The 23,635-nt window shown below is 48.8% G+C and overlaps 1 protein-coding gene, 1 long non-coding RNA gene and 1 pseudogene across 3 annotated transcripts; 2 read left to right on the plus strand and 1 right to left on the minus strand.

Moving 5' to 3' along the window:
• Positions 1 to 4,531: 4,531 nt before the first annotated feature.
• LOC308650972 lies at positions 4,532 to 14,299 on the minus strand. Its single transcript, XR_014022453.1, has 3 exons — positions 13,500 to 14,299; positions 10,143 to 10,241; positions 4,532 to 4,958 (listed from the first exon to the last, which is right to left on the minus strand). It is a non-coding gene; the product is annotated as an uncharacterized lncRNA (long non-coding RNA).
• Positions 5,845 to 9,259, plus strand: LOC308652253 (speedy protein E4A-like; the record flags this gene model as incomplete). The annotated part of the gene is made up of 5 exons (XM_081300027.1): positions 5,845 to 5,980; positions 6,593 to 6,651; positions 7,465 to 7,550; positions 8,301 to 8,469; positions 9,200 to 9,259. Coding segments are annotated over 5 exons (510 nt in total), but the record flags the coding sequence as incomplete, so codon positions are not given.
• Positions 14,300 to 16,178: 1,879 nt separating the features above from the next.
• On the plus strand, positions 16,179 to 22,274 carry LOC308651224 (archaemetzincin-1-like; annotated as a pseudogene). Its single transcript has 5 exons — positions 16,179 to 16,218; positions 18,736 to 18,864; positions 19,055 to 19,223; positions 19,609 to 19,785; positions 21,480 to 22,274. The product of its transcript is annotated as an archaemetzincin-1-like (transcript).
• Positions 22,275 to 23,635: the final 1,361 nt, after the last annotated feature.

Here is a 23,635-nt window from a genome sequence, read left to right on the forward strand (position 1 = left end):
CCAACTTGCTGGCATAGTAAGTGTCCACCACATTAGGCAATCATAAATGTTCACAGTTGGATGAGGTCCCAGAGGCCTTCCAAGAGACCTGCATGTTCCTTGGCTTCTTCTTCACAGGCCTGAGCTGCCCTCTAAGTCTCTTCCTGATGTGAAAGGTGGTGCTGGTCAGGAAGCAGGTCCTATTACAGTAGAAGACCATTGCCAGGATGCTCTGTTTATCCAGTTTCCATTCATGATAACTGTGACCAACAGAGCTGGTTGGGTCCACCCATAACAACCAAGAAGTTCACACACTCTTCTAGTGGACAGCTTTCTAATGCACTCCCATGCCACATGATGTTTCAGTCAGGGACAGCCCATGCCTCCATTTGTGGTCCCATAAGATTATATTGCCCAGAACATCAGAGCTATCTTAGCTTCTTAGTAACTGTACTCTGGTTTCCCACAATGACATTTGCTAAGACCTTATCTAATACTGAAGTGATTCATGATTATGCAAAAGTATCAAAATTCTGTTCCAGCTAAATTTTCTGTTGTGAACCATGAAAAGCCTTGATTATTTTGGCTACAAGTAGGCGGTGCTGGTCTTACTATATGTTGATATATTTTCCAAACTAAAGTAAATTCTTAGGTTTTGCCTAGAATCCACTGTTACCTCTCCACTTCTCTTTTCCTCCTATGGATGCAGTCTGATACAACAATGACAGTTATACTAGAGAGACGGCAGAGTGAACAGAAATGCTTTGCAAGGACCAGCCTTTCAGCATAAAGTCGCATAGAGAAACACTACAGCCCAGGTGCTTGGGCCTATCCCCACAGATTCTAATTGAGTGGGAATGACAATGTTTTCACTGTTATAATTTTAGTTTTGGAAACTTCTGGTTGGACAAGGCAATAGGGATCCCAAAGAAACCAAAATCACTACAGTAGGAAATAAAGAAGAAATATTTTTGTGGGGAGGTGAGGTATGATCAGGGCCTTAGAGGGAAGGGCTGTAGCAGGTCTTGAGTCCTCCAATGAGAGAGACCCTCTGAACCAGGCTGCAATCCTGGTGAGTGACAACCCCTTGCTCAGCCTTGGGGTCCATGTGAATAGAAGGCTTCCAAGGAAGCTCTGCCCACCTCTGCCTTGGCAGGCTCACGTGGCTGAGTCTTCTCCTTTCACCTTCACTTGTACTTTAGAAAGTCAATGCCCCTGTACCTTGATAAGTTCCCCATCATGATCCAAAGAACTAGTGAAACCCTGGGGGAAAAGAATGAGTGCCAAAGGTGAACTTTTGCCACTTCTACCCAACATGGAATTCACAGGGTCCAGACTTATTGTCCCCTCTGAAACAAATTCAAAAAGAGGGAAAAAGATAAGAAATGTCAATCATTAGAAATTTAAATTGCTGAGAGAAGCCAGACCAAAGAAAGAACAGCTCACTGGCCAGATGAGGAGTCTCCAAGCCACAGAGCAGGAGAACAGCTGGGCAAGGCAGTAGTGTCCCTAAGCAGAAAGGACAGAATTGGTACCTAAGGACACATGGCAACTAGAGGTCACAGTGCAGAAACCAGACTGAAGCAGCCTCCCAGATCTGGGCTACGGAAGGTGGGAATCGAGAACTGGGTGGGGTCCAGGAGTTCTGGCTCTGCCCCTCTTCACCACATGGCTTCCTGGACATCCAAGTGTGGCTTCCATCCTCTACCTGAAACATAAAAGCACCCAGATAAATGTCCCCTGGAGGGTTGGGCATGTGGTTTCTGTCACCATTGTCACTTTTACTCCCGCAACAAGGATTCACTACCTGAGAGGGTAGGAGTGGAACAATGGGGCTCTAGCCTGTCCTCTGATTTTTAACTTCTTGTCCTGTTTGCACTTGGTAGAAGAAATGACAGCAGTATAGCATAGTTTTCTTGAACTTATAGTAAAAACAAACATTTAAACTACCTTAATATCAGTTAGAAGAAATCAATGAAACCAAAGGACACATATAGCCCACCTGAGAGGAAGGAAGAATGGACACATCTCATCCCTGCAGAGACTGGAGCTGCAGCTGCATCTGACAGCTTTGTACCTGCACCAATGTCGCATTGCCTTCTGCCTCTGGATTCCCAAGAGAGACGCCCAATTCAGGTCTGTCTACATAGTATAGGCTCACTGTAATGTGCTCCCTGCTGGCCCTTCTTACCAGTGACTCCTAGGCCTGAGGCTTTCTATGCATTCCCTAAAATCCTTCCAAAATGGGGTCCAACCACCTCCCAGGTCTCCTTAGCAACTGTGTTGCTCATCACTTTCTAGACCAAAAATGGAGTCCTCATGTGGAATTAAGCCCTCTCTACAATTTTTCCACCATTAAATTCCTTTACCACCTATCTTCTAAATGCCCTCTCTTTCCTCTTTATCTTGTATTTCCTGTCAAGCTGGTTTCATACATTTGTATCTCATTAAAAATGACCTATTCTTTTTTAATATTTATTTTTAGTTGTAGTTGGACACAATACCTTTATTTTATTTATTTTTATGTGGTGCTGAGGATCGAACCCAGGGCCTCACATGTACTGGTGAGTGCTCTACTGCTGAGCCCCAACCCCAGACCCAAAAATGACCTATTCTTAAAGTCAGCCTAAAAACTAACACCTACCTGGGCAGGGTGGCACCCATCTGTACTCTCAGCTACTCAGAGGTTCAGGCAAGAGGATCGCTGGAGCCCAGGAGTTGGACAACAGGCTGTGCAAAAAAAAAAAAAAAAAAAAGCGAAACCCTGTCTGTAAAACAAAACAAATCTGTGCTTTGTTCCCAGATCAGTCACCCTCTGCAGCCTGGCAGTGCTAAGGCCCATTATAAGATGGTATCATGTTCCCTGCCCCTTGCCCTAATCCCGCTGCACTGAACACCTCAGGAAGGCAGGGTCTTATCCAAATATCCAAATATTTAAAAATACTAAGCTGACTTCTTTTTATCTTGCAAAGTGTTTATGTTATAGTACTTAGTCTATGACGTGGTCATAAGGCACTGGTCTATGGATAAAGCTTCATTCATTCATTCATGTGTTCAACAAAACATTATGAAGTGGGTCCTCCATGTCAGGGAATAGGAATCTGGGGAAGGAGATCTATCAACAGCTTTTTGAATAAGTGCTCAATGTAAACCAAGCCATCCACTAGCAAATTGGTGGGAGAGGGATGACAAATTGGTGGGAGAGAAATAAACCAGGGTCAGGTCCTGACCTATGGGGGACACAGATGTGAGCACCTGGAAAAAGCAGAAGGGAAGTGGGTGAGGACGGAGATGGGGAAACTGAGTCAACTGCACTGGCAATAAGCAGCCTCAGGTGCTGCAGAGGGTTTCTCAGTAGCATCAGGGTGTGAGAGGTGCCCTGCAGAAGGTGTCTGTCCAACAGAGGCCTCCGGACCAAGGGTTAATTCTGGATAGGGATGGTGTAGTCCTGTCTTAAGATGGTCAGCCTGAATTCTTTTTAAGGATGAGGACACCAAATGGAGGTCCTTCCTGGTTGTGCCCCTAAGGAGCATCCTGATTTCTTTCCCCAGCTACCTGGCTAGTGACATGGAGAAGGATAACAGGGCTCCTACACAAGACATCTTTAGTTGCGGAAGGAGAAGTGGGAATTAATGCTTCATGGGTGAAGAATGGCTGTTTATGGTGATGGAAAAGCTCTCCCGATGGATAATACAGCTAGCTCATGCCCCACATGATGACGTTATGGCCAACGATGGAACAATGCACCACATACATGAATTTGTCCCACAGTATGACAGCACAGTGAGATTGTAGCCATCTCAGTTGGTGTAAGAGCACTCTAGGATGTTTATACAATGATGAATCACCCTATAACACATTTTTAGGAATATATCTCCATTTTTAAGTGAGACATGCATGTAATTGAGACAATTCACCCTCTACACAGCACAGTGGTTAACATGGCGAGTTTTCTACACATTTAAACACATTTTGTGGACAGAAAGATAAAACATGGATTGAATGCCCAGCTGTAAAGCAAAAGGCTAAGTTAGGATGTTTGGAAGCAGCTCCCCAGTTCCACTGGGTGCTGGGTCACATCCCATGCACTTCCCATCTTCTCAGCAAATATTATTCTCTGTCTTCAATCAGAAAATCTCCCATTTGTTTCTTTTTTCTACATGTGAGACTTTCCATAGGGTGCATAGGTGACAATGAAATATGCAGGTCAAGAGCAATGTCTGTGCTCCCAAATATGCTATGTAACTGGAGAGAGATTGATTGGAACTGAGAGGCTAACCTGAGGTGATCCATAGACTCCCAGATAGTGTAGACACTCTAGGAAAACCATGAGCATGTTTACAATTTCCTATGATTTTATGACCTCAAAAGGAATCCTTGTGTCAAACATGCCTAAGTGCAGAGTGTGTGTCCCCTTAACAGATTTCTGAAAACAGTGAAGGCCAGTGGCACTTAGCAGATTAGATTTGCTAAACTGAGTGTTTCCTTTTAGGGTTTTCAAGTGATACTTCATTGTGCTTGGGTTCTTTTGTACATACTGAGCTCCTTCTTGGGAGGTCATGTCATTTCTGCCCTCCCCCTTCTTCCTTGCCATACTCCTTAATCTCCCACTGCACTGAACTCTGAAATGGAAATGCCCAGAGGTTGGGTATCTAACATGTGTTGTGTTGACAATGGAGAGAAGAACCCGGGTCTAGACAGAAGTGAAAGAGGGAGTCAGAGACCCATAGGTTAGTTTGGCAAAGTGGACAGAGTTTGGATCAGTCACAGCAGAGACCATCTCCTCTAGAACTCTAGGACAGGTGCACATACCAGTCTGACAGTTGCAGGTGTTTTCCTTCAAACTGGTTGCCAGGTTGGAATGAGTGATGACATAAGAGGCTTCCAACCTTCCTGATTGGAAGGGACAGACTCTGTGGACCACTGGCAGTGCAGTGGGCAACAGTTTGTTCTCAGCACTGTTCTTCACCTGATTTCTCCTGTTTGGAGAAGAGCAAACAGACTCCTATTCAACCAAATTCTGGAAGAAAGATTTACCTTAATAAGAACCTAGGTTCTGTAGAAGGAAGACAGAGTATTGGAGAACTTATGGCAGATCAACAAATCTCCCCGTCTGGGCAATCGCCTTCCCAGTCTGGGCAATCTCCTTCCCAGTCTGGGCAATCGCCTTCGCAGCCGAGCACCTCACAATCCCACCTGGGGGTGGTGGTAGATGATGAAGTGGCAGGTCCATCAGGTGAGGGAGCTAGAGTGAGAACTGATTTGACATGATGACTGGTAAGGACGAAGGGGTAGAGCAGTCAGGAAAGGTGGGAAGCCCACTTTTGAAGTTCAGAATAGGCCATGGGACAAGGAAGTCCACATGGATGGAAAATCTACAGAGAAAGGAATTGGGCTAGAAGATGAGATCTAAGTTCAGGAAGTGGGTAGAGGGAATGTAAAAAGGGTCACTCCACCCATGAGAGAAAGTGTCCATAATGAGGAAGAGTTTTGAGGAACAGGGAGATGGGACAATGATACAGAGAATCAGGGGAAGACGGCTACCAGCCAAGGGGAGAGATGGAACAATAGCTCAGAAGGCAACAGTTGAAGTCTGGGGTGTGGGAGGTGAACTGGGATCAGAGGATGAAAGGATGAGTTCCAAATTCAGGAGCTTGACTCTGCTTCCTTTACTCAGCTCTGTGGGTAAAACCCTGCCTCCCATGTCGGTCCTCGAGGAAGAGAGAGTGGACCTCAGAATCTGAGGGAGACTCGGAGGATGATCCCCCGGGGATTTTTGATTCTGCACCCTGGGTAGAATCTGGTCTCCTGCCTGAGACCACTGGCATAAAGAGAAAGAGAGAGTCCTCCACTGAATCTGAGGATGAGCTGGAGGATGTGGAAAGTGAGCTAAATCACCCCTGGGATGTGGAGTCACTGTGTGGCCTCAAAATGAAAGTCAAAAAACGGCGCATGGACTTGGTGCAACCAGAGCACCATGAGGTTTTCAACAGGCTTCTAGGTAGGGAGACACCCAGGTAGCGCCCTTCAATCCTGCTCTTTACACAAAGAAGGAACTTATAGCCTCTGCACTTTTCCAAAGAGCCCTGCTATCCCTGAGATCTCCATTCCTGGAGGACTGAGGACCCATGTACCCTGTGAAACTCTTAGATGATGGATGATTACATTACACCTGAAAAATGACCCTGCTTGGGATCACAGAGCTTGAGTCCAATTATCCTCACTGATTGCAGACACTGTGGCTCTACTAGATTTCCTCCTCCCTGAGGGGTGACCATCAAATGAGAAAATAACATAGTAACTCTAATTCTGAGGTGGTGCATTCTTGGGGGATGATAGGCCCTTGCGGTTTAATCCAAGTTCTTAGTCATACAGACATCTATCTCTTACCCCAACCCTCACTCAGTTGTTTCCCTGGGGGGTTTCAGGGCAAAGCAGCTTTCCCAGGAATGTTCCTGTCCTTTTCCTATCCAACTGGGATATTTGGCTCTTTTGGGCTCTATTGCACTCCAATCCCACACCTTCTCCAATGGAGGTCCTATTCTTCTCTCTGTTCTCTATCACCCATGAAGCCCCTTCTGGTTCCCAACTAACACCAGTGTTCTGTTCACAGAGGATCCTGTTGTCAAAAGATTCCTGGACTGGGACAAGAATCTGAGAGTGTCTGACAAGGTGAGGTTGTTCTCCACTGGGCAGTGATCCTGCTCCAGCACAGCCTGGAGAGGGGAGGGCTTTCTAGCCCATGGTCCTTCTGTCTCCATGTAGAACCAACAAGATGTGCCAACTCCTGACCCTTTGTGACTTGTCAACATCTCCCTTCAGGGCCTAGCAGTTCCATGCAGTGAGGACAGGTGGACCTTGCTTCTGCTTGGGGTGTTGCATTCCTATCCTCCCCTCTCTGCTATTGTTATCTGAGATTTTGGGCACCTCTCCTCTTTTATTTTTTTAAATATGTTTTTTTTTAGTTATAGATGGACAGAATACCTTTATTTTTTATCTTTATGTGGTGCTGAGGATCAAATCCAATGCCTCACAGGTGCTAGCAAGCTCTCTACCACTGAGCCACAACCCCAGTGCTCAACAGCCTTTTATCTGTGATGCTAGGGATTGAACCCAGGGCCTTGTGCATTCGAGGCTAGCAAGCACTCTACAGAGTGAGCTATATCCTTATCGCTGGGGCTCCTCTCCTCTTTACACTTCTTGGGACGCCCCATTCTCCAGCTTACCCAAGACCCTCCTCACCCAGCTCACCTACATGCCTTTCCTCAAAAGGTCCCCTCAGAGCTGATCCTACAGTACACACTAAGCCTCCTCTTCCCCCGACTGCTCAGACTGTCACAGGTCCTTCCCCAAACCAGCAGGTCTCCTTACTTGGCAACCTTCTCTTAGGGGCACTCTTCACCCCAGACTCCCATTCCTCTGTCCCCTCTTTCCTCCTCTTCCAGGATGTGACCTCTCTCTGTGTTCTTCCTCTCTCTCCATCAGTACCTCCTGTCTATGGTCATAGCTTATTTTAGCCGAGCTGGCCTCTTCTCCTGGCAGTACCAGAGAATCCACTTCTTTCTGGCCCTGTGAGTATTTGGTCTCCTTCATCAATCAGGACTCACTACCTGGGAGGGTAGGAGGGGAGCAGAGGGGCACTAACCTTTCTTTGACTTTTAGCCTCTTTGTCCTGTTTGCTCCGTGTACACGAGAATCACAGCACTGTAGTATAGTTTGTTTTTCTTTTCCACACTTCCCTAGTCAAAGCAAACACACATGCTCCCTAAAGGCCAGTTGTTAAAGATTCAAGGAAACCAAGGAAACACAAAGCCCACCTGAGAGGAGTGGAGGAAAGCATGGGCACCTCCTATCCCTGGCAGAGACTGGAGGTGCAGCCACATCTGACTGCTCTTCCTTCCTGTATCTATACCAACATTGCTCTGTTTTCTGCCTCTGGATTTCCAAGACAGATGCCCAATTCCCAGCCTGACACAGGTCCAGTATAGGGTGGTCCCCTCTGGTTCTTCATACAGGAGTCTTCTCACATTTGTGGCTCTTTCTACAACCCCCTGAAAATTCTTCCAAGATGGGTCCAACCACCCCTTAGGCCTCTCCCACAACTGTGTTGCTCAATGCTTTCTAGAAAAAGGCTGGAGTCCTTCAGAAGGTGTGTGTCTGGCAGAGTCCTCTGGACCAAGGTGTGGTCCTCCATAACACTTAATAGGGCTGGTGCAGTCCTGTCTGAAGATGGTCCTCTGGGAGTCCATTTGGGAAGCTGACTCCAAGGGCAGGTCCTTCTTGGTTGTGCCTCTAAAGAGCAACCTGGTTTCTTTCCCCAGCTACCTGGCTAATGACATGGAAGAGGACAACCAGGCTCCTAAACAAGAGATCTTTCGTTTCCTCTATGGGAAGAGCTACGCCCAGCGTCCCCTGTTCCACAAACTGCGCTATCAGTTCATCTGCTCCATGGGCTGGAACACTCGGGTTTCCAAGGAGGAGTGTGAAGAGGTGAGTGGTGCTGTGTGTGCTTGTGGGGGGAGAGGGATGGGCTGACTGGAGAGACAGGAAGGTGGGTGGCTGCAGGTGGGCTCTGGGGAGGAGAAAGCTCAGGAGGGAGGGAAGGACTTCCTGTGCAGTCCTCAGTTTTGCATTTATCCATGTTACTAAGTATTCTTGATGGATCCAAGCAGAAATATTCCTAATGTTAAACCAGTATTCTACTCAAATCAGGGACAATGATAAAGCTTGTCTCTTGATAAAATCAACTTTTCAAATTTGATGGGAAGAGACACCAAAAGGATGCTATCTGTCAAAGCATCTTTATAGATGCTTAATTTAGTTATCTGATACAGGAAAATATACTCGATTTTTATTGAAAAAAAATCTGAAAAAATGTGTCCTACATTTTATATAACATGATTCTGATGTGTCGTCCATGTGAGTAATAGCTGAAATAATGTTGTGATATCCATATATAGCTACTTCATTTGTCACCAGGCTAAATAAATCTAATAATTACACCTTGCTATATCACCTCCTTTGTAGCTGACAGAACTTAGTTAATAGAATCAACATTGTATTTGTTGAGATATTTGTAAACTGTTGAATCACGGTGACTAGAAAGTCCAAATCAAGGTGAAGTAATTTTAAGGAATGGGAAAATAAATTAACCATAACTTCAAAACCCTCAATATCCTGTAAAGTCATCAGCTTTGGTGGGGGCTCTTTTCCTTTCCAGATTCAAGCTTATAATCCGGAGCTCTGGGTGTGGCGCCGAGATCGCACCCTCATTGCCTAGAAGTACCATGGAGGCCTGAGGGGAGGGACAAAACTCTGCATCCCTGGCTTGATGACAGAGTCAGTGATTATCTATTCAGGATGCTTGAGGACCTAACTTCTTGATCCACTCCTGTCCACCTCCACCCACAGCCACCCTCTGCAGATGGTGAAACAACCTGAATCTCCAAGTCAGCTTCATGCTCTCAAACCCCAACCACACAGATGACCCCCTAGAGGTGTGCTGGGTGCTCTGAGGCTGCTCAGCCAGACCTGAGAGAGAACAGTTTATCACTCAGGATGTGTAAAAATCCTTAACCCACAGCAATTGGGCCCACATGTCAGCTTTGATGAATGGTTGATCTTGGTCTAAAGTTAATATCCTTTAGCCATGAATCTCTCTCTCCTCCTGTAAATTCTCTTTTTACCTCTCCTTTTAATTCATCTTGGGTCACTTATCCCTTAAGGATACTAAGCACGGAGATAATTTATTTACAGGATTGTCACAGTTTTAGTACATATGATAAATGTTGTTTATTTTGAACTATGGTTATTTTAAATAGTTTTGAGATAGATGTTGTTCAGAAAATTGTTGTTTCTTATTGGTTTTGTGATTAGTGTTATAACATGTTTGTGTACATAAATATTTCTCTCAAGATTTTAATCTTTTTATCTATTACTTTTATACCTCAGTAGTATTATCCCATAGTCTTATAAATATAGTTTTTATTTGATGTTCAATCATCAATATTGTGACTATTGAGCTGCTAGTATTTAACTTACCTTGACATGTTTTCTGTCATTTTTAAATATGTATCATTCGAGAGCACATGTGTTATGTGCTTGTGAAGAGCACAGCACAGTGCATTTGTGAAAAAACTGAATAAAGTTGAAAATCTCCTTACCTTAATGATACATATGATCATGTCATTCCAGATTGGTTGTTCGCTGTCAAATGATACTGCTGTTTAACAGTGTTGTTTTTAATTGACCAAATTTGTAACCTGTGGGGGAGAAAACCACCTCAATTATTTTTCATGTAGCAGAACAACAGAGAAGGTTGTAGAACTTAAACTAGAGACTGGAAACAGGAAACACAGGGAGGATGTTGCAAGAGAGAACACAGGAAGAATAAAAGAAAATTCTGGAGGAATTCCAAAGCCAAGGTAAAAGTAAAACTTCCTGGTCAAAGTCCAAAGACAGGGACACCCAGGGAATAAAAGACTTTGCTACTTGAGTCACAATGGGAGTCTTTCCTGAAACCTATGTATGTTTCTAGTTTTACATAAGTGAAGGAAATCCAAAGGGTCTTGTTGAAATAGAAACTCATGAAGGAAAATGAAGGTACTAGAGCAGGTTGTGAGGAGAATGAGATGATAGGAAGTGCTAAGGTTGCTAAATAGATAGGCACAGAGAGGAAAGAACTAAGAGTGTGGGCACCGAATTACTGCAGACAAGCATCTTGGGAGATGGGAGAGAATATGGAAGCAGCTGTGGAAAGAAGCAGGTGAAGAAAAGTATCAGCAAGAAGTTAAACCAAAGTTAAAGAGAGGTTGCAACAGAGCCAGTGATGAGATGTGATGTGGGGTTAAAGAGGTAAGTGGAAATGATGTGAAGAGGTTAGAAAGGACCAACATGGAACAAGCTTAAGGTTGGTTGAATGTGTTAAAAGAGGGATGGTGGTTGGGTGAGTTGAGCAAGTGAACAGGTATAAGTTCCTTGAAGGAAGAAGTCACTAAAGACTGGCACTGTGCAATGCAATTCTGATGCTGATCAATTGCATGGAGGTCACATGCTACAGATTGAGGCTGCAAGCCCCCTCTACACTGCCCTGTCTTCAGAAACAAGCTGTAAGTTCCAGGTTTCCCAGGCCATTCACACTTCTCACCACTGGTGTATATTTGGGGATTCCCATGATCCTACTGTATAATTCTCTATAATATCTCACTGAGGTTAGAAGAGCACAATCCTATAATTACTGATTTGTCATGTAAAAAAGGACACAAACTGGGACCAGCTAACATAAGAGATAAGAGGCACATGGCTGGAGGTCTAGGAGGGTCTGAATAAAGGCTGTCATATCCTCTGGATGTAACATCTTCAGAGGACATGGATGTATATGACCTACCAGGGAAGCTGACCTTGGTTTCAGCTGAGTTTTTATAGGAATTTAACTAAGCATTTGGCATGAGTTGGATGAGCAGAGCAATAAACTAGGCTCAAGTGCTGCTCTCTGGGTACTTACCACAGAGTGTGGGAGACAGGTTAGTGTCCAGGAAGTAAGACAAGGGCAGGTGGTACGGATAGAGATGGGGGAATCACGATGTGAACTATGTAGCGGGAGGGTGGCATCAGGCAGCATCAGGGTCTCCAGACTGTTTTTTTTTTCCTGATCCCCATGTGTGAGGTGCCCTTTAGAAGACCCTGACCAGCAAAGCCTTCTTGAGGAAAGGCCTGTCTTGGGTAATGCTGGGCAGGCAAGCACTAAACTCTGATTTTGGGGCCCACCGGGAGGCTTCCTTTCTGACCCCACCTAAGTTGGCCTTCCTATTCCCACTGTAAGACTGAGTTCCTGGCCACACCAGAAGTCCACTTGCACAGCTCACCGGAAATCCATGTTCCTGGGCTCACAGCAGGTCTGAAGGCAAGTACTTGATTTTACTTCCCAAGAGGCTATGCACCCGGGGTCACTCCCACTTAGGGACTATCTGAAACATGCCTGCTTCGTCTAACAGTTCAGAGGAGATATGCTGTGAGCACTGGCTCCCTACAGGCCTCCCACATTTCTCCCCAGGTTTCTCCTTAGATCAAGGGAATGTCTAGAATGCATTTTCTTGGTGTGGTGTTTTTCCTGATTGCATCTTGATTCAGTTTAGGTTACACACATCTATACATGTGGTAAAATGGTAAAATACCTACAGACTTCTTGCATAGATGACAATTTCCTAATGTACAGTCTTGTCATGCACATGCATTGGGGGATACTGCATGAATGGTACATTGAACCTGTGTGTTTTGTCATTACAAGTTTCCTTGAAACTGTATTTTGATATAATAAAGCAAAAAATTCGAAACAAGCATTTATCTTGACTAAAAATTCCAGAGCTTGGAGAGCACTGTTTAACTCTCATTTTATGGATCTTTGGGAAAGACTGCTCTTATCTATAGCAGCCTGGCAGATTTCTAGAGGGAAGGGCTGGGTTGGTCCTTCTGGAAAAAGTCACAGAAACATCTCATTATTTTGGTGATGATTAAATGGGCATGAGGCTTGATATCTTATTTAGAATAGCCATTTATTTACTTATTTTTTAACTGCCAGGGATGGAATCCAGGCTACATGCATGCTAGCAATTCATGTACTACTGAGTTATACCCCTAGTCTCCATGAAGAAAATTGAGCTCACAGTTCTGTAAGTCCAAGAGCACAGTGCTGGAATACTAGCAATTCCTCCAGCTCCCCAGACATCACAATGTGGTGCAGAAGTAGAAAGGGAGCAGGCCAAGTGCAAGAGGAGTCATATGCATGGTGTAGACTCCCTAAATAACAACCTGTTCTCATAACTCAGCATTTGAGACCTGCCTTCTGAGGTGAGTGTCCCCATGATCTAATTACCTTCCATTTGGCATCACATATAAAAGGTTCCACCACCTCAATACTGCCACACTGGGGAACAAGTTTAGGCACTTGGACCACTGGGAGGCACATATCTAGTTTCAGTAAGCTGTCTTCCTTTGTTCCATTTCCTGTGACTCCTTGGCTTGGATCGATTTGCTATCTGCATTACCCAGTATTTGAAGTTTTATGGGTAACAGGGAGAGGCTATAATTTAGAGTGGGGCACTGGGACCAACACTGAATTTATGATAACGAGCCAATTCCAATTGGGGAGAGCCAGCCACACTAGAAATGTCACCACATGATGAGGGGAGGGTGTGAAACTTTGGGCTACATATCAGCCAGTGCTCCAGGAAGCAGAGGAAGGCTAGAGATTGGGTTCTACTGCAAGACAACTGAAACCCCATGCCTCCCTAATGAATTCCAGTAAAAACTCAGGCCACTGAAACCAAGGTGAGCTTCCCTGGTTGGTGACGCACTGAGCACATCAATGTCCTGGGAAGACGATGCATCCTGAGGACACAAATGCTTTCACTCGGGCCCCTCCCACACCTCATGCCATGTGTCTCTTTTGGGGCTGGTCCCAAATAGTGTCCTAACCTTGGGGATCCCCGTGAATAGGAAGCTTCCAAGCAAACTCCACTCACCTCCTCCCCAGCAGGTTCTCCACACCTTGTCCTCTCTTCTCAACATCCTCCGTCCTCTGGTGAGTCAAGGTCTCTGCACCTCAAAGAGTGTTTCCCCTCTGTGACCACAGATCCAGTGACATCCTTGGGAAAAACAGAATGAGCGTCAATGGTGGACTTTGGTTGCTTCTGCCCAACATGGATTCAAGGGTCCAGTTTGCTGTCCCAGCTGAAATAAATTTAAAAGGAGGGAAATATATATGGAAAGTCCATGTTTAGGAATTTAGATTCCTGAGAGGCCATCCCAGAGACAGCCCAGCTCTCTGGCCAGATAGGGAGTGTTCAATCCACAGAGAAGGAGGGGACATGGGGTCAGCAGTGTCCCTGAGCAGAAAGGACAGAATATCTAAGGCAACTAGAGGTCACAGTGCAGAGAACTAGAGAGAACTAGAGAGAGGCGAGTTTCAGAAGGGAAGGGGCACAGCAGAACTCCCCACCACAGTGTCTTAGGCTGGGGCAACTGTGTGCTGTTGACTTCCAACCAGAGCACACAGGCAGTGGGAGAGTCTAGGGCAGGGGACCAGTGATAGGTGTTTCCTGGCAGTGATGAGTCAGTGGGTGAGATGTTCCCTGCAGGCCAGCAGGGACTCTCTTGTGTTCAGCACTGGGTACCCCCAATCTTCTACCAGGCTCTGTCACAAAGGGGACTTCAGGGACTCCAGGTAGCTGATGGAGTAGTGATTAGATGTTACACACCAGGGAAGAGAAGGCATCTTCTCAAAGAGAAAATCTGGGTGGGGGAGCAGCCTCGAAATGCCAAACTTTACCAACATTCAGCATCTGAGGCCCAGCCATGTGGACTCTTCCCTAATGGAGATGGAAACTGTCAGAGCAGAATTGGGGACTCATAAGTGAGGGAGATTCAAAGGAAGTGGGGGTTCGCACAGATTCCTTTCCTCCTGTGGTCTAAGCTTTAGGTTTCCTTTCAACATGTGGAAACCAGAGCAGTGCAAAGCCCCAGCCCCGTCATCTCAATCTGCATGGGGTTGCGCAAAGTGTCTTTAAGGTTTTGGCTGATGAATAACACAATGCTGCTGCTGGGTATTCTGCAAAGTGCATCTAGAACAACAAGAATTTGTGATTCTTGGGCTGGGGTTGTGGCTCAGCAGTAGTCCGCTCACCTCACACGTGCGAGACCCTCAGCACCATATACAAAAATAAACAAGTGAAATAAAGGTGTTGTGTCCAATTACAACTAAAAAATAAAATATTTTTTTAAAAGAATTTGTGATTCTTGCCTAAATGTGGGCATCTGTCAAGTCAGATGTGGGAGAACAAGTGCCCAAGGATGCACAGTTTGAGCCACCTGACCTTGTTAACTGGCTGATTAGACTGCCCTGGCTCAGAGTGGCAGATCCTCCCTGGGGAGGAAAAGCTTAGAAAAGCACACGCCCTTCCCCAGTCAGCATCAATATCAGCAGGGCAGAAAAGTCTTTGCTTTGCAGAAGGACACAGAGGGGACACATCCCATACTCTATTTGCCTCTAGAGGATTTGTGTAGAACTCCACAAATATGCTAGGATTTGAGGTTCCATTATGGGGTATGAAGTTTGAATCAGGCCCTTTGGCCTGCCACCTGGGCCATGGTAGCTAAGTCACTTCATGTCTCTGGGCCTCAGTTTCCCTGTCTGAAACATAGTGATGAAGCGAGAGTTTCTCTGCTTCTACTGGAAGGTGGGATTTTTGTAGTTACAGGCCTCTGAAGCCAAAAAATTCCATTTCTTCTCAACTCCCATGGAGTGGTGTTAAGAGTGGCAGCTCTCAATGGTGGGTCATGCGCCTAGTATTGCAGCAGACCCCACTGCTCACTGCAAATTTCTTCTTTCTGAATTCTTTGTCATGAATTTGAAGAATGAAAACCACAGATGAGGATAAGTGAGTGCAAGAGCAGAATATATTCAAGTGTGAACAGAAGCAGAACTCCCACAGGGCAAGAGGAGACCCAATAGGATTGCTACTTGGGAGTGTGCTAGTCTAAGGATTTATACAGCACTTGGGTGAACACACTGGATGAAATTTATGCAAATCAGTTTTGGAAAAATACCAATGCTATTGGTTAACTCTTGAGACTGAACTTCATTCAGGTCTGCCTTACTTCTGTTTTCTCACTACTGGCCTGCAATCCCAGCTTCCCAGGATGTTGAAGTTAGTGAATCCAGGATGCCCAGGTGTTCAGAACTGCAGCCCTGTGTGGAGAGGGTACCTGTACTGGTCCAGGGCCAAGTTACAGTGGGGTGACAGGTTGGCATCCTCTGGCTTGCCTCAGTATTGCCTCACTGTGCCTCAAGCCAATTTTGTCATAGCAGGCTCTGGAGAGCTATGGTCTCTGTGGATACACATTCCCTGGGATATCTGCTTGCACTTAGCTAGGGGTAGCAGAAGGTGGTTGGCAATGTGGGTGGGCCCTGGTGTATTCCAGCTCACCCTGGCTATTGCTTTGCTATTCTGGGACAAGTACATGGATTCAGTGGCATCTGCAGCTCTAAGTCATAAGGCCTAACTGACTGACAGAGGTACAGCAACAGGTAGTGATAGACTTTGGTACACAGCAGCTGCAGTTGTTAAGACAATTAACAGGGGAGAGATTGCAGATCACAGCTAGGACCTTCTTTTGAAGGTTTTTCTTTCAGAGCTATCACCATGGCCAAGATGTTGGGTTGCATGTGGCAGAGAGAACTGGGTAGGTCCCTCCTCCAGGGCACCCTTAGCTGCTAGGAACACATCTTCACCTTCAGTTTTGGGCTCCACATAAGAAGTGGGTCTTGTGCAGAAATGACCTGGCAGAGCAGAAGGATTTAGGTGGAGGCTGACAGTGGGTAAGAGACTTCCCCTGCTGATGCAGGAGGAAGAATATGGCCACACAGGCTTCTCAAGAGGAGTTGTTGTCTGGTCAGACATCTACGAACAGATCCTAGAAAGGAACACTACAGAGTGACGCCCCTGGGCAGTGAGCTTTACAAAGATCACTTCCTGTGTGGGGTGCTGAGTTTAGGATCAGCCCACCTCACAGATAAGGAAATTAAGGCTGGGAGAAGTCACTTGACCTGCGCATGTATCAGAGCTGGACACTGGTAGAAGCAGAGATTGAATTCAGGGTTACCTGGCCTGATACTGTATTGAAAGAGACTGGATTGGACGTGGGGAGCAGGACTTGGGAACCTGCAGCATGGCTGCTGTCCTCTAGGGCTCTTTATTGTCAGAGATCAGACAACACAAGAATGACCCAGCCGGGGAATGAGGAGGATCAGCGGTGGGCTGGCCAGTGTGCTTCCAGCATTCTAAGGGCAGGTGGTCCAGCTGGGCATAAATGTGCTGGGCTTTGGAGAAGAATGACAAGCTTCTATCTGAGACACTAGTGTGCCATGCCCTTCCCCTGAGGCTGGCATCCCGGCAGTGACTAGAGGAAGTTGGGCTTAGACTGGCTTTGCCCCAAGCAGGCTAGTTGGCACGTCTGGGGTCCATGACAGCTCCTTCCTAACTGCTCAGAATCAGCACTGCTGGCATCACGGTCATGCTCTACATCAGCCCACACCTGAGGATCTGCTACTAATCCTGTGGAGTCAGCCTCTCTTCACTTGTCCTGCTTATAGCTTTAGGAGCACTCCTCCCTAACATGTGGACACACAGCATCTTGCTGAGATGAGTCTGGGGTGGTCCTGGGACCTGCATTTCTAACAACTGCAGGGTAAGGCCAAGGCTGTTGGTCTGAGGAACTTGCAAACACTCCCACAGCCTCTATGCTTGGTCTGTGTCCATCTGTCCTTCTAGTATGCCATCTGGTTATCTCCCATCCTTCAAGGCCCTTCCCTGCCTTGTCAAACCCTTCTCCATAGCATGAGCCTACACTCCTGTTTCAGCCAGCCTGACTTTTTGTAGCTGAGATACATGCTTACTCCTACCACCCATGCCAGTGGGCCTTGCCTGGTCAATTTACAGGGTTCTGGTGTCCCTGCAGAAGTCCATGCCTCCCTGAGTTTCATATTACAGCAATTCCCATCCTTTGTTTTTGTTTCCTTTTCTTTTTGCACTGGGACTGAACCCAGATGTGCTCTACCACTGAGCTACATGCTCATCCTTTTTATTTTAAATTTTGGGCTCAAACTTGTGATCCTCCTTTCTCAACTTCCCAAGCAGGTAGGATTATAGGAGTGTGCCACCCAGTTTAGATTATTCTTTACAAATATCTACACCCCGGGATGATAGTATTCTTGAGGGGATTTTCTTTTTCCTCTGCCAGGCCCCACTGGGACAAAGATGTGACCCTTCTCTGGGCAGCTCTAGGTCCCTCAGGGATGCAGTCTTCATCCCTCTCAGAATACGGCACCTCAGATTGGCAGCCAGGATCACACTGGCTCCTCATCTCAGGAGCAGCGCAGCTCTGTTGCATTGAGCTCCAATCCTCCTGGTTCCTCAGTAGGTTTCCGATGGATCTGAAGTTTACTGGGGTATAGTTCAGACAGGAGGTTCTTCCTCATTAGTGTATCGTCTGAGTTTGGGGGAGTGTGTCTGACACAGCCATCCCTGGTCACAGAAAAGGAGCAGTCCTGCCCCTGAATTTCTCAGTGGCCCTGCAGCCAATGCTCCCCTCTGGAGGTCTTGGATAGTGTCTGTGATCTCACTGTTATCTGCTGAGGGGAGGGGTGGCTTACCTCCCTAGGTCAGGGAGCAGGGTCCAATCCTCTGGTGGTATGCTCCTTCCTGTTTGGTCACTCTGAGCACCATCCCATTCATCAGTCACAGTGAGACCCCTCCGGGCTTTCCTAGTCACTCTTTCTCCCTCCCTTGGGCTCTGCATTAGTTGTGTCCTGGCTTCCTGAGCTCTGTCCATGCCCACACTCCTGGGGAGTGTCAGTCTTTATCACTGTTGTGACTAGTGACCACACACCTGGTCCTACAGTTCTGTGGGTCAGGAGTCTCCCTGGGCTGAGGTCAAGGTGTGGGGAGGCTTCATTCCTCCTCGAGCTTTGGGGGGAATCTGTCTGCATTTCCAATTTTTTGGGCATCTTCATTCATTGGCTTGTGGCCCCTTCCTCCATCCTCCAAAACAGTAGTGCAGCAGCTCAGGTCTTTCACTCTGAACTTGACCCTCTCGATAATGCAGAATAATGTCCCCATTTCCACATTTATTAGTCTGCCCTCAACAGGAGCTGGAAATGAGTCACTAGCCACCTCCTGACCCCCAGCACTCTCCTCCCAGATGGTATCCTGTCCTTCTTAAAGAAAAACAAGCCAGATGATGCACTGTGTGTGCTGGGCCTCACACTGTCTGACCTGTACTCCCATGAGACCTGGAGCTTCACCTTCAGCAAGTCCCTCCCAGGGCATGGTGAGCTGGGGCCCTGCAATTTCCACCTAGAGGGAGCCTGGCATGTGCTCTTGCTCCAGGGGCAAGGTCTCCCAGAACTGGCTCATCCTCAGGCCATGCCTGGGTTGCAAGAGAGGATGGGCTGCTTTCACTCTGGGCTCCCTGCATCCGAGGCTGCCCACTGAGTCCCCTTGTCCTTCCCTCTCCCCAGAAGGGTGCATCTGTAGCTTCACCCGGTTCTCAGGGGAATTCTCATAGGTGGGGCTCAGTGACCTTGATCCAGCTCTGCTTGAGGTAGTGGCAAATGGCCCTGAGACCCCGCTGCAGGACACAGGCAGGAACCAGTGCTTTAGCACCCTGGGAGTGGAACGTGCTTCAGGGTGGGCATGGGGCACAGGAAGAGGGTGGGTGGCTGGGCAGCTGTGGATGTGTCCTCAGAGGAAGGTCATAGTGGGCTCTGGCTGAGCCTTCTGCCTGGCCAGTTATATTGTCCAGAAGAGGTCAGTCCCTCACTTTACGGAGTGAGGAAATCGAGGCTCAGAGATGCCAAGTGTTTTGCCAAAGGCCACATAGCTCTGGGGGACAGCTGGGATCTGACCTACGATCTGCCTGGCTCCCAAGCCCCCATGCTATGTGGCTTCCCCCGAGCCCCCAGAGGGAAAGGTGTGCTTGGACCATTTGCCAGCAGTCTGTCCTCACCAGGGGTTGGGGGTCTGTGGGTAGAGGGCAGGGTTGTGAGGCAAGGCTGGTGGCCTTCTCCCTCAGGTCACATGCCACGAACGCTGCCACCTCCTGGGCCTGGGGAGCTGCCGCTGGCTCCGCTGCCTCATGCAAGGGGCGCTCAGCCTGGATGAAGCCCTGCGGCGACCCCCAGACCTCTGCCCCATCTGCCTGAGGAAGCTGCAGCACGTCCTGGGTTTCCGGCTCGCTGAGAGGTACAAGGTGAGCGCTGCCCCGGCTCCCGACTTGGCCCAGGGGAAGCCACACACAGGCAGAGGACCTGTGCTGTGTCCTGATCCTCCAGGACCTCACAGGTCTCCCTGATGGCATATCGAGTCCTTAGCTGGTGCTTGACAAGTGGAAGCACCCAGCACTTTGGGGCACTTTGGCTGACTTGTGGGTCACTAGAAGGAAAAGGGAACCAGACTAACCCAGTCCTCAACAGGAGCTCCTGCCTGTGGCAGTGCTGGCGAGGGGGATGCTGCCCTCTGCTGGTGGAATGTGGCATGGCCATGGAGCACGGTCCCCTTTCTTATCCCCATGGGAAGATTTGTTTGTAAACTCAGAAACTTCACTCTCTCTTTATTTCTCTTTAAATCCACTTCTGGCTGAAAACAAAATTTCAAAGGAGGCACAGGACCTATCAATTTGAAAACCAAAACTTGTCAGAACTTCACTGGGTTTAAGGCCGGACTCTTATGGTTCTGGGGAGCCCCTTCCTCAGGCAGGTTTCTGGCAGGGTAGTGGCTCTCAGCCTGCCCTGGTGTCACAATTCCCTGGTGGGATGGGGTTCTCACTTGGTTCTCACCTGGATGCATTAGAACAGGCCCCTGTGATGCTGGAGGCCTGAAGTAGAGGCCAGGTATTTTCAGATTATAGCACTGACTCCCCTGGGAACAGAGGGACAGCTCTCTGGGTGTGGCTCTTCCCTAGTGGGGAGCCAGGAGCCTGTGTCGCTGCAGAACGGGGCAGCTGGTGTGGTTGTCATTTGTGGAGACACCCTGCATGGGCCAGCTGCCCAGTCACGGGGGCACAGGCAAAGGGCTTGGTTGGCGGCAGCTCTTATTGTCCTGGTGAGGCTGAGAAATGGGAATTGAAGACAGCTCTGGCTGTGAAAGGGTTTGATTTCTCACTTATGTCCTTCATCTGGGGCTCATTCAACCATCTGATGGGAACTTTTAGAACTTTACCCAGTTGAGGGCGGGGGTGTGGTGTTCAGCAGACCCTGGGTGAGCTCCGAGGGCTGAGGTGGTGGGTGCAGCATCTCCTCCCATGATGCTCCCTGAAGTGGCTGGGCCCTTGGGGGCAGCCCGTCCCCTCAGGACAGGGCTCAAGGACCTGGTAGGACAATGACTGTAATAGGAGGGGAGCTATGCAGGAGATTTGCCACATGTCCTGGGATGGCCCAAGGACTCTAAGAGCCATGGAGCCACCCAGGGCCAGTGTCTCTGCTCAAAGAAAAAGCCCAGCTTTGTGGTGCCGGCCAGTGCCCACTGATTGACTGAGCAGAGCTGGAAAGTGCTGCTCATTGTGACGCCCATCCTGCAGACATGGCACACACAGGGGACCTCAGGAGCACAGGTCATGGGAGGCCATGGTGAAACATTTAGGGAGTGATGTGTTTTGAGTGTTTCTTTTGCCTTAACATTTTCTGACTTTAATCATCAGTTTTGAGGAAGGGCTGGGTTAGCAAGAGGTGCCCAGTTCCTGAAACGCGAACAGCAGGCTCCTGGGACCTGGAACGTCTGGCTGTGGCACAGCCTGGACTCCAGTCCCCAGCAGTGCTGGGCAGCAGGGCCCTGGTGGCATCAGCTTGCCACAGGCCTCAAGGTGACTGAATGCAGCTGGGTCCTCGGGCTGCTCGCTGGCCAGACAAGTGCCCACCAGAGAAAACTCAGCCCGTTTCTCCCTCGCAGAGACTCCACGCCTGGACCCAGGCAGCAGCAGGTTCGTGGCCCTGCCAGGAGGCAGGAGAGCCGTCTGTGTCGGAGGACACCCCACCCTTCAGCGCAGACTCTGGCATGTGCTGTGAGAGCGACTCAGAGCCTGTCACCAGCCTGTCAGAGCCCCTCACCCCTGACGCATGGAGTCATGCCTTCCCTGAGGGACCCGAGGATGGGCAGAGCTCCCTGGTGGCCTCAGAGGCTCTGCCGAAGCTTGAGGGCCCTGTGGAGGCCATCGAGGAGCACGGACGGTGGCTGGCCACATGTATCCAGGCCCTGGAATGGGAAGTGGCCGAGGAGGAGCTCGCGCAGGTGGACAGGGCCGTGGATGCCCTGGACCGGTGGGAGATGTTCACAGGGCAACTCCCGGCTACCAGGCAAGACCTGCCCTGTGTCAGGGACAGTGCAGGACTGCGCAAGGCCCTGGGGGACAAGCTCTTCTCCCTGAGGCGGCGGCTGAGCACACGCAGACTCCCCAAGGCCGAGTCCTCCCGCTGCCGCTGGGAGGGGGGGAGTTAGTGCAGCAAGATGGCCTGTCCCTGCAGAAAAGTCAGCGCCTGGCGTCTCTCCCCAGGAGACCAACTGACCACTGCTGTCCAGCCACCAAGGGCATGGTGAGCCCAGCAGCACTAACAGAAGCCCTCAGAAGTTGAGGAGGCTGCTTCTAGCTGGCTCCTTGGGTCCCTGTGCCCACTGCTCACCCCAAAGCACAGCCTGGTCCCAGGACCCCCATGGCGGAGTAGCCTGCAGCCTGGGGAGCACCCCGCCCCTCTCCTGGGCACCACCATGGACTGAGGGCCAGGGGGGAGCTGTGCGCTTGCCTTCTCCCTGCAGGCTGGGCTTTGGGCCTGCTGCTCCCCTGGTTACTTCCTGTTGGAGCTTGAAAAGTTATCCAGGCCAGTCTAACTGGGCTCCAGGGTCCCCTCAAAGTGGAAGCTGTGGGGTTTCGTTTTGTTTTGTCTCTGAGCTTGAGACTCACGGGGGTCTGTCCTTTTGGACCCACACTGCAGGAAGGCAGGTGTCTAACCTGCAGGTTTAAGGGGCAGGAGGGTGGAGCCTCCTTATTCCCTGAGGTCGCCTGCTGTCACTCAGTGGTGAAAACACACTGCAGCCCCATTCTCGGGACTGTTTTGTGACCAAGGTGGCTGTGCTGATAGTGGGCACTAGGCCACAGTGGTGCCATGTGGGGTCAGTTTGTACTAGGCCACCAGGTGCCTGTGCTGGTGCCAGTGGGGTGCAGCTCATGTCTTCGGTGACGTCTTGGCTGAGTTCTATCCCATTCCTGAGAGCGCTTAGGACACTGTCCACACGTGGCATTGTCTGTGTCCCTTTCATTTTTTGGTTCCAGGGATTGAACCCAAGGGTGCTTAACCACTGAGCCACATCCCAAGCCCTATTTTATTTGAGACGGGGCCTCACTAAATTGCTTAAGGTTTTTCTAAGTTGCTAAGGCTGGCCTTGCCTTGAGTCTGTCCTCCTGCCTCATTTGATTCCCACCTCCTCAAAGTGACCTTTTTATCACTATCAAATGTCCCAGCCTGAGACAGTAGGATCCTGCAGAGTGAAGCAGATGGGGTCCCGGCTTTTCCTCACTGGAAACAGGCAAGAACAGGAAGCTTAGACAGTTTCGAATTGTTTCTGAGAAAAAACTACAAATATAGACCTAGAGGGAGTCTGAAGCTGCCTTGTGACTGTGACACTACTGTGGGGCAAAGGGCAGGTCCCAGGCCCAGAAAAATGCAAAGGGTCGAGTCCATCTGAGCTGGGAAGCAAAGTCACACCTCTGAGGCAGTATCAGCACCCTCCCCAGGCCCCCAGGCCATTCTTGCCATCTCATACAGGTGTCCCATGGTCCAGGTTGTCCTTGCAATGAGATGAAGGGACTCACGCTACGGCTCATGCAGCTGCCTGTGTCTGCGAGCAGGGAGCACAGCTGGGCCTCGACGCCCAGGCCCTGGGAGCCCTCCATCAGGCCCAGGCTCCTTGGGTAGCTGTGGCCTTCCTAAGGCAGGTGGGGCTCTATCTAAGCCTCATGTCAGAGCCTCACCCTGCTGGGCAGTCACTGAGGCCCCTGCAGGTCCCTGGGAGGGACACAGACACCACCTCTGAATGGAGGTGTGGCAAGTTTC

This window comes from Spermophilus citellus (assembly GCF_964194105.1).
Source record: "Spermophilus citellus genome assembly, chromosome: 6".
Classification (NCBI taxonomy): Eukaryota; Metazoa; Chordata; class Mammalia; order Rodentia; family Sciuridae; genus Spermophilus; species Spermophilus citellus.